The sequence below is a fragment of the Rattus norvegicus genome, chromosome 4, assembly GCF_036323735.1.
Source record: "Rattus norvegicus strain BN/NHsdMcwi chromosome 4, GRCr8, whole genome shotgun sequence".
NCBI lineage: Eukaryota > Metazoa > Chordata > Mammalia > Rodentia > Muridae > Rattus > Rattus norvegicus.
In genome coordinates, this window is record NC_086022.1 from 103,184,730 (window position 1) to 103,196,358 (window position 11,629).

The 11,629-nt window shown below is 36.0% G+C and overlaps 1 gene segment (V, D, J or C); it reads right to left on the reverse strand.

The window, feature by feature from the left end:
* Positions 1-10,590: 10,590 nt before the first annotated feature.
* Positions 10,591-10,971, reverse strand: Igkvl4 (immunoglobulin kappa variable like 4). The segment is given in 1 exon segment: positions 10,591-10,971. A coding segment is annotated over 1 exon segment (381 nt).
* Positions 10,972-11,629: the final 658 nt, after the last annotated feature.

The following is an 11,629-nucleotide window of genomic DNA, read 5'->3' on the forward strand; positions in this document are numbered from 1 at the left end:
GTGTACAAATTATCAAAATCAGAAATGAAAAGGGAGACATAACAGAGCCAGAGGAAATTCAAAAAATCATCAGATCTTACTATAAAAGCCTATATTCAAATAATCTGGAAAATCTGGAGGCAATGGACAATTTCCTAGACAGATATCAGGTACTGAAGTTAATTCAGGAACAAATAAACCATTTAAACAACCCCATAACTCCAAAAGAAATAGAAGCAGTCAATAATAGTCTATTAAACAAAAAGAGACCAAGTCCAGATTGGTTCAGTGCAGATTTCTATCAGACCTTCATAGAAGACCTCATAGCAATACTGTCCAAACCATTCCACATAATTGAAACAGATGGAGCACTACCGAATTCCTTCTATGAAGCCACAAATACTCTTATACCTAAACTACACAAAGACCCAACAAAGAAAGAGAACTTCAGACCAATTTCCCTTATGAATATCAACACATAGATACTCAATAAAATTCTTGCAAACCGAAACCAAGAGCACATAAAAACAATCATCCATCATGATCAAGTAGGCTTCATCCCAGGCATGCAGGGATGGTTTAATATACAGAAAACTGTCAACGTAATCTACTATATAAACAAACTGAAAGATAAAAACCACATGATCATTTCATTAGATGCTGAGAAAGCATTTGAAAAAATTCAACACACCTTCCTGATTAAAGTCCTGGAAAGAACAGGAATTTAAGGCCCATAGTTAAACATAGTAAATGCTGTACAGAGCAAACCAATAGGTAATATTAAACTAAATGGAAAGAAACTTGAAGCAATCCCACTAAAATCAGGGACTAGACAAGGCTGCCCACTCTCTCCCTACTTATTCAATATAGTTCTCGAAGTCCGAGCCAGAGCAATCAGACAACAAATGGAGATCAAACGGATACAGATTGGAAAGGAATAAGTCAAAATATCACAATTTGCAGACAATATGACTGAATACTTAAGTGACCCAAAAGTTCCACCAGAAAACTACTAAACCTGATAAACACCTTCAGCATAGTGGCTGGGTATAAAATTAACTCAAATAAAGCAGTAGCCTTCCTCTACACAAAAAAGAAACAAGCCGAGAAAGAAATTAGGGAAATGACACCCTTCATAATAGTCCCAAAAATATAAAATACATCAGTGTGACTTTAACCAAGCAAGTGAACGATCCATATGATAAGAACTTCAAGCCTCTGAAGAAAGAAATTGAAGAAGACTTCAGAAAATGGAAAGATCTCCCATGCTCAAGGATTGTCAGGAATAATATCTAAAAATGGCCATTTTACCAAAAGTGATCTACAGATTCAATGCAATCCCCATCAAAATACCAACTCAATGCTTCATAGAGTTAGACAGAAAAATTTGCAAATTCATCTGGAATAATAAAAAACCCAGGAAAACTAAAGCTATCCTCAACAATAAAAGACTTCTGGAGGAATCACTATCCCTGAACTCAAGCAGTATTACAGAGCAATAGTGAGAAAAAACTGTATGGTATTGGTACAGGGACAGAGAGATAGACCAGTGGAATAGAATTGAAGACCCAGAAATGAACTCACACACCTATGGTCACTTGATTTTGACAAAGGAGTCAAAACCATCCAATGAAAAAAAGACAGTATTTTCAGCAGATGGTGCTGGTTCAACTGAAGGTGAGCAAGTAGAAGAATGCAGATTGACCCATTCTTATCACCCTGTACAAAGCTTAAGTCCAAGGGGATCAAGGACCTCCTCAACAAACCAGATCCACTCAAACTAATAAAGGAAAACGTGGGGAAGAATCTCGAACACATGGGCACTGGGAAAATTTGCTGAACAAAACAACAATGGCTTATGCTCTAAGATCAAGAATCAACAAATGGGATCTCATAAAACTGCAAAGCTTCTGTAAGGCAAAGGACATTGTTGTTAGGACAAAATGGCAACCAAGAGATTTGGAAAAGATCTTTACCAATCCTATAACTGATAGAGGGCTTATATCCAAAATATACAAAGAACTCAAGAAGTTAGACCGCAGGGAGACATATAACCCTATTAAAAATTGGGGTTCGGAGCTAAAAAAAAATTCAAAGCTGAGGGATGCCGAATGGGTTAGAAACACCTAAAGAAATGTTCAACATCTTTAGTCATAAGGGAAATGCAAATCAAAACAAACTTGAGAATCTGCCTCACACCAGTCAGAATGGCTAAGATCAAAAAACTCAGGTGACAGCAGATGCTGGCAAGGATGTGGAGAAAGAGGAACACTCCTCCATTTTGGGTAGGATTGCAGACTTGTACAACCATTCTGGAAATCAGTCTGGAGGTTCCTCAGAAAATTGGACATTGAACTGCCTGAGGACCCAGCTATACCTCTTTTGGGCATATGAGCAAAAGATGCCCAAACATATAACAAAGACACATGCTCCACTATTTTCATACCACCCTTATTTATAATAGCCAAAAGCTGGAAAGAACACAGATGCCCTTCAACTGAGGAATGGATACAGAAAATGTCATACATCTATGCAATGGAATACTACTCAGCTATCAAAAACAATGACTTTATGAAATTTATAGGCAATGGATGGAACTGAAAAATATCATCCTGAGCAGGGTAACCCAATCACAGAAAAAATCATATGGTATGCACTCATAGATAAGTGGATATTAGCCTGATGCTCGAATTAACCTAGATGCACAGAACCCATTAAACTCAAGAAAGATGACCAAAATGTGAATGCTTCACTGCACATAGAAGGGGATGCGGAGGGGTTAGGGGGATGTTGTCCTGGAAACCAAAGGGAATAACATTTGAAATGTACATAAGAAATACCCAAGTTAATAAAGATGGAGGAAAAAAATTTAAAAAAAAAAAGAAAAAAAAGAAAGATGAGCTGAGCATTCTGGATTGTAGTTAATGTCTTAATATGCAAATAAACTTAGAAAAGCTTGACTTGGTGTTCAAAGGACACCTGCACTGGAGTCACCCTGTGGCAGTTAGCATTAGCAAAGAGTTCCCTAGAGAACTTTAAGTGTCTGGGTTGGGGATTTAGCTCAGTGGTAAAGCATTTGCCTAGGAAGCACAAGGCCCTGGGTTCGGTCCCCAGCTCCGAGAAAAAAAAAGTGTGATTTTTCTGGCTGTCCCTGGGGAATCATTATGTTCTGCTATTCTGTGCTTCCATGGGAAAAGTGAACTGTCACTGCTCTGCTGTATAGGGTGTAAGATTCAGGAGCACTGTGAGCCTTCAGAAATAAACTTTTAAAACTGTATTTTTGCTATATACATATGTGTGTTTGGTCTACATGTATGTTGATGCACCACGTTTGAGCCTGTTGAAGTTGGTTTCCAGAAAAGGGAATTGTGTCCCTTAGAACTGGAGTTGCAGATGGTTATGAATGCTGAGAACTGAATCCATGACCTCTTCAAGAACAGAAAGGGCTCTTAAACACTGGTCCATCTCTCTAGCCCCAAGCATTTTTTTTAAATCTTAGAATAGCATAGTTGGCATTATGATATTTTCACAAAGAGAAAACAAACTTACTTATTAGCATAGCGAAAAAATAAAGCAGTGAACATGGGACTCATTTTGTGAGTCTGGAAACCTAAATTTAGAATGAACGAGCATTATTGAGGATAAGGTCAGGTCTCAGTCTCACTCCAAAATCAATGTTGAGTCCATCAGATACCTTCACAGAGTATTATTTTGTCCTGTAACCAATAATATGTCAAAATCCATGATTCTTATAAATCAGCTGGGTTTTTGGACAAAATGTCAGCTATGCTGTCAATTTCTTTACTATGAAACACGGAGCCAATAGTGTTGCTGGGCTGTGTGTCCCTTTCACTGGACACTCACCATCAATTTCACACAGAACCACAGTCTTTGGGTAGTGAGGCTCTTTCATAACAAGCATTTTCTTTATTTATGGAACCTGAACTAGAAGAATTGGAAATGTCAGGACATTGTATACAATGTGACAAAAAAAATCAGATGTGTCAACTTTGACAGTGGAAAAAGTCTTAGACATTGATATTTACACATTATACTATTATAATTCATATGGCTGAGTGAAACTTGGTTCCCTCCTTTAAAGGACTGAAGTAGATTGCAACATTACTCTTCTCAGAAGGACCATGTGACAAAGACTTTGTCTCCAGGCTGCTCTTTTGTTGGTGGTGAAATATGTATGAATACAGGGCCACTGGGCATGTTTGAGGTCTGTAACATGTCTTCATGGGGAGAACTATGTGCCTCTGATCTACTACTCTTTCCTAACCACAAGATACTAAGCTTTGCTCCACACATTCCTGTCCGGATTGCTGCCTCACAGCAGACTCAGATAGGATACTTTACATGAAGCAGATCCTCCAAAACTGAGACAACATAAAGCACAGTGATAGAAACATTAATGGACACACAGGGCATTAAGTGATTGCATGATGGAACACTGCCAAACATACAGTTCAATTGGTGTTAGTGGAATGACTTTTACAATTACTTTTCCAGTATTATGAGTAATGTCCCTGGGATACTGACGTGGATAGCAATCATGCATCACAGTGGTATCACAGACTACTCAGCCTTCTCTCTTAGCATGGGAGGTCTATCCCTCCTCTGTTGTATTCACTTAATTATTCAATGCCCCAACAGTTTCATTGAAGGGGGTCGTTAACTTCATTTAAGGTATTTTGTTTTGAAGTTATGAATCAAATTTTATTCTGACTTGTTAGTAAGTTTGATACCATTATACAGAAAAGATACTAATTTTTGTATGTACCTTTATATCCTGCTATTTTTTATATTCTGCTTTTTGATGAAAGTATTTTCAGGTCTAAGAGTTTTCTGATAGAATTTTGAGTGTCTTTTATGTAGAACACAATATTACAATTTGACTTCTTCATTTACGATTTATATTCCTTTTATTTCTCCCTCTTGCCTTTCTTTCTCTGACTAAAATCTGAGCTTTACATTGAATAAGAGTGAAAGAGTAGGCATGTACCCTTTGCTCACTTCAATTTTATGAGAAGCAGTGCTCTATTTTACCAATTTAGTAGAATTATATGTTCATCACTTATAATCTTTGTTTTATTTTGTTTTACTGATTCATTACAGATTTCATTCAGAAACCCATCATTGCTTTGTTGTTTTTGTGTTTTATTTGTTATTTTGGTTTTCTTTGATTTTTAAATCTTATTATGAACTAGCTTGCCAATCAACTATAATACTCTCTAACAGACACTCAGTAAAAATGTCGTGGCTCAGAATCACCCAGATCTTTCTGCCTCAAAGTATCTACCACCTCTCCTGCTACCAGGTCGCTGGTGACTGGATCAATATCACAGTCACAGGGATGTGGACCTAAATATGAGTAGCAGCCCTCTCAAGATACTTCAGATGCATAAAATGCAGAAACATCTCTTGTGTAGTCTACCATTTCACAATGGAGGCAGGAGACATCTCTGAAGGCAGTAACCTGGGACAGCTGTGCATGAATCTGCTGCCCTTCAAACCAACAGTTATTCAACCCCTTCACAGCCTTCTCAGCATCCTCTTCAAGGAAAAACTTGACAAGTCATTCTCTGCCAGGTAGTCTCCAAGATTGTTGCAGACATTCATGCTTTCAACCTCCAGTCCTGGTAGGAGAGATGGTAGATTCTGAGAGAGTGACAGATCTGGGTGATTCTGAGCCAAGCCAATTTTACTGAGTCCATTAGAGAGTGTTACAGTTGATTGACAAGCCAGTTCACAATAAGATTTAAAAAACAAACAGACAAAACCAACAAAACAAAGATGGGTTACTAAATGAAAATAATTTTGTTCCACTTCATTAAACACTTCCTCAAGGAACCCATCAAAAAATAATGTGAGGCAGCAGCCATCTGTCTACTGTTTGGAGAATCGATTAGTGTTTTCAGTCAATGGCTAAAGGTCAATTTATCATGCAATTAAGAAACTTCTGCATCCATGACAACGTGCTCTGATTTTGAATGATATGAACAGTTGAATTTGTCTTTTTTGATGTCAAAGAGAGAAGCCAAGAATTCTGTCATCTTTCAGCAGAAGCTGCAGGGAGGGGTGCAGATCCCTCCAAATATGCCTATATTCTTTGTTATGTTCAGGAAAAACTCCTACTACTCCTGTTCCCTTCAGGGAGCTTACATGAGTTATCTGCACTTATAGAGAAGCACTTCTTGTTGAATTGTAATTAGGTGTTTTTGGTTTTGAGCCAGTCTTCAGCCCTGAATCAAAATGAAGTTGGTTATAGTGTACACTCCAATTTACGTGTTCCAAGATTTCCTATGAAAGTACTGTCTCTGTCTCTGTCTCTGTCTCTCTCTCTCTCTCTGTTCCTCCCTCTCTCTCCCTCTACCTTACCCTCCTCCTACTCCTCCCCCTCCCCTTACTCCTCCCCCTCCCCTTACTCTTCCCCCTCCCAACATCCCTTCCACTCTGTCTCTTCCTTTTCCTCTTTCTGTCTTTATTTTCTCATGTGGAAAATGCTGGCTCATACAATGAATCTGGTGGTATTCCTTCCTTTAGCCTGGCATTGAAGAGTTTCAGGAGCATTATTGTCTCTCTTTATTAAAGGTCTGGCAGAATCTTACAAAGCACCTATAAATAATAAATTTCATACTTTTGAGAGACATTTTTATTACCACTTAATAATGTTGCTTGCTTTGGTTCTGTTGAAATTTATTAATATCCTTTTTATTTAATGCTGTTATGTCGTATATGTGTAGACACATATACATTTCTTCTAGATTTTCCATTTTGGGAGAGTATGAGATTTCAAAATACTATGCAATGAATGCCTGCATTTCATTTTAATCTATTGCAAATCCCTCTCTTCTGACTCTGAATTTATTAATGCAAGTCTGCTTCTCTTGCTGTTGTTCATCTATTTATTCAAAGAACAAAATCTTTGAATAATTTTATTTATAACTATTTTAGTATTAATTTCATTAATTTCTACTCTGATATTTACCACCTCTTCCCATTAACTGCATTAGTTGACTTCATCTTTTCATTAGACTTATCATTATGAAAACTCTGAATCTAGTCATTTGCTTGATCTCATTCTTATTTTTTTTTTTGATGTAGAGATTCAGTATAATTTCCCCTCAGCATCACATAGCTGCATCTGAAAGATACTGGGATGCCATACTGTCATTTTCATTTGATTGTAAGAATTGTTTGTTTTTCTCAATGATTTCTTCAACAAATCTGTGGTAATTCAAGAGGTTACTCTGCAGTTGCTGTAATTTCTGTGTGCTGGATTCTGGTTTCATTTAAATTTCCTTATTCTTGTTAAAACTTACGTTGTGCCTTAGAATGGAGTATATCTTTAGAATGTTGATGGACTGCAATGAAGGATGCACAGTGCACATACATACATGAGACATATTATAGAAGCTTATTGTGTCCATCCATTCCTCATGCAGTTTATTGAAGTCTCCTTCATGTTTTCAGTTTGAATCTAAAGATGGGAGTGACACATTTCTCTCTGTTATTGTATCAGACTTGGTATGTCCATTGCATCTGGGTTTGTTTTATGGAATGGGAACTGGAATGTTTGACTTGTATGTATTTGATATTGTTCTGTACCTTTTGGTGATTCATTTCACTTTCTTGATAAATTTTCTTCACCATTGGTTTAGATTCTACTGTGGCAAATATGACAAGAGATAATGCCTGCTTGGTTTGAAACCTATTCTCTTGATTGATTTACTACTATCCATACATAGCACGTGTATATCATTGTCAGATAGGTATGGTTCTTGGAGAAAACATTCAGTTATGTATATTTTTAAACCTAGTACAAAAATATGTGTATCATTTTTGCTTAATTGTGGTGACATAAGTTTATTAAGAAATGTTAATTAATTCCTATACTTTTGCTAGGTTTCATAATGTATTGGACTGTTGTTTATTTGCTAGCTTGATTTTTGTTTAACTGTATTAGAGTTTCCTGGCTTACAGTGTTAAAAAATAGGACTCCTTTTATGATAAGCATTGTTTCTCTATTCTTTTGACAACTACATTTGTATGTACTCTCTGGGTTGAGACACTTTTTCTTTGTCCTTTCCAAGTGCAGAGTATTTTGCAATGCTCTCTTCATGGTCATGAACTGTCTTAGTTTATTATTATCTTGTAATCATATTTTCTTATTTCTCGTCAATTTAAAAGGTAAATTTGCTTGGCATAGCTAATTTATTTTATTTTCTTCTATATCTTAAATACATTGCTCCATGCTTTTCTGACCTTTAAGGTTTTCAGTTAGAGTTCAGTTATTTGTGTGATGTGTTTCTCTTGGCTATTGAGATGGAATTTTCCATTATATATTTTGACATTGTTTCTTTACTTTTTTACATAATAGACACAATCCATGACATTGAGAGGGTCTTCTCTGGTGATACTTACATAGGGAACTGAATGCCTTCTTATACTTGTCAAGCTTTCCTTATATCTGAAACTTTCTGTTCACATTTCATTCAATATGTTCCCTATTGCTTTAGTTTTTTCTCAGCTCTTCTATATTTTATAATTGTTGGGATTATTTTCTTTCTAATATGCTAGAATTCTTTGAAATTATAGTCATTTTATAATTATAACATTTTAAAACAAATTATTAATGTTTCAATGATGTGGTATTTTTCTACTTAAACCTTGATTGTGGATACACTTTCATATGTTTTACGGAATCTTACAGTGATTTTTTGTTTTCTATATTATAATTGACATATTAATAATTTAGTTCCGATCATTTCAGTGTATTTTTGTCCTTACTCAACTCTAATGCCTCATTGATGATGCACTTTTATCCATCTTGCGGATGTTTGAATATAAATCAGTAGCGTTCCTCCCTACAGCTGAATTCATATTCCTCCCTACAAACATGAATATGTTTGTAAAATCTTCTACCAATATTTTACCAATTTCACTATCTTTGATTTAAATCCTGGAGGGAGTTATGGTCCTTTGGGAGGAATATTTTTACTTGATGTTTTGTGATTTTCTTTCTCTATTATGATTCATATTTGTTGGCTTAAAAGCCTCTTTATGTTTACTTGGGGATTTTTTAAACTTAGTAACTCAAGGGTTCACTCTTCAGAATCATTGGTCAGAATATCTGCTTTAAGATATTTGGAGATCTTCAGCAATTCTATGTAGTCTGTAACACACTTGTTCCCTGCCATACCCCAAATTAGGCATAGTAAGTTTCTTAAATAGAGCATGAACAAAATTGGTTAGTATATTGCTTTCACAAAACCAGACACTATTTCCTTCTAAAAGCATTAAAATTTTTAATTTATATGAGCTGTAAGCTGGAAGACAGCATATTTTGACACAAAATTAAATCTACCATTAGGATGGAGGGAGGTTTCTCAGTCTCATTGTTGGAAATCAAATATGGAGACTTCAGAGGGACATGTGGTCCCAGCAAAAGGAGCAAAAATACCTTATTTTCTTTCCTTTCTGGATCATAAATATGCAGATTCTAATTATGCAAATTTTATATATCTATGTGAGCATGTGTATGTATCTATGTATTTCTGTATGAGAGCATGTGTGTACATGTTATATTGTATAAATGTATGTGTGTATATATATGTATGTGTATATGTATCTATATGGATATGAATGTATCTATATGTGTATAACTGTGATATGTATGTGTTTATAGGTACACATATGTGTATATGTGTATATACATGCATGTGGGTATGTGTCTGTCATATGTATATGTGTTTGCATGTGTGTGTGCATAAAAAAGTAAAAGTAAAAGATGGGCTAGAGGAAGAAAGGTAATAAAATGGATGTGGGAAAGGGGAAATTTAGCACATATGGTCAAAATATATGATATACTGGAAAGTTATTGCTTTTGTGAAAATTGTGTACAATGAATTGACATCAGTACAGGAATTTAAGGAGCTATAAAATTACTCAGAGGACGAAGATACTTGATAACAACCCTAATATCAGACCTGAATTTAATTCCCAGAACCTAAAAGACAAAAAGGGAAAATCAAGTCCAAGTTGTTTTCTGATCTCTACAAACATGCCAAAAATAGGTACAGCTACAAATATGTAGACACATACAGAGAGACAAAAGCATACACCTATGTGCACACAGAAAAAGGTAACTAATTAACTACAATGAAGTGAAAATTAAAAGAATTTATGAAAAAGAGAAGAAAAACAGAAGAAAGGGACACAAAAAGTAAGAAAGCCTTCTAGAGGCTAGAAAAGAAAGAAAAATATTCTGTTTCTAGAGTCCCCAAAACAAAATGCAGTAAGCCATTATCATCAAAATCAGTGCAAAGTGACTTATGTTAGATACTGGGACTCCAGAATTCTAAAAATGTAACTCACTAATTTTCAAGCAAATTGTTACAGAAGGAAAAGAACTATAATAATGAGTTCTTTTCTGCATTTTCATATATAGGTTTTTTTCAGAACCAAAGACAAAAGATTTTGAGCCCTTTATTTTTGATGAGCTTTACAAACACTTTTTCATGAGTGTTTCAGGCACATTGGCTATTAGGCAGAAGAAGTTTGCAGACCCAGTTCTGTGTGTGGTACAGGTAACTTATAAGAGTCTCAAGAGGTTTGTGTAGGAGGTTGAATCACTGTGGGAGGATAGTTGTAGTACTGATAACAGTAATAAACTGCCATGTCTTCAGCCTGCACACTGCTGATGGTGAGAGTGAAATCTGTCCCAGATCCACTACCTGTGAAGCGGTCAGGGACACCAGATTTCTCAGGGGATGCCCATGATATCAGCAGTTTAGAGGACTGCCATGGTTTCTGCTGGTACCAGGCTAAGTAGTTCTTTTGGTTGCTAGTCAGTAAAAGACTCTGACTGGTCTTGCATCTCATAGTGACCTTCTCTCCTGCTGATACAGCCAGCGAGGATGGAGACTGGGTCATCACAATGTCCCCACAGGTACCAACAGTTACAAATGGACGGTGAACATGCATACATAGACAAACAGAATATAATAATAGTTGAAATTTGTCATTCAGAGATCCTTGTAATATCAAATTTCAGAGCATTATTATATAAGAAATATTATACACTTGCACACATTGTAAATTTCTTATATAAAAAGATACGACTCTAAAATAATAATAATAGTTTTAAATTTCTTACCAGATACCCAGAGCAGCAGCAGCATGAGGACCTGGGCCTATGAATCCATATTGCTCCCCCTTCCTATCTGAGGTTCACTGGTTTCTAAGGCAGTTGGGTTTAGGATCAGCTGGGCTAGGCTGGAGGGGCCCATGCAAAACAGTCAGCAAAAAGCAAAGCAAATGACTGGGCAGTGTGGGTGAGAGAGGCTGAGGTCAATCAACAGCCAAAAATATCATCAGAAAGAGTGTAAGCGATCATTGAAAAATTCTAGCTAACAGATCAAAAAAAATGTACTATGCACTCTAATAGCAATATTGGGTTGAAATGCAAGAAATATTTTTAAATCACTTGAATTTTGCAGAAACTTGAGGAGAGATATCTCAGATTGACGGTTCCAGGGAAACAATAAGATAAGCTCAGAAAATTACAACAACAAAGTAACATATAGTAAAGTAAGGGTAGAGGGTGGAGACACAGAAAGGAAATTTAAAAAAAAAGAGGAAA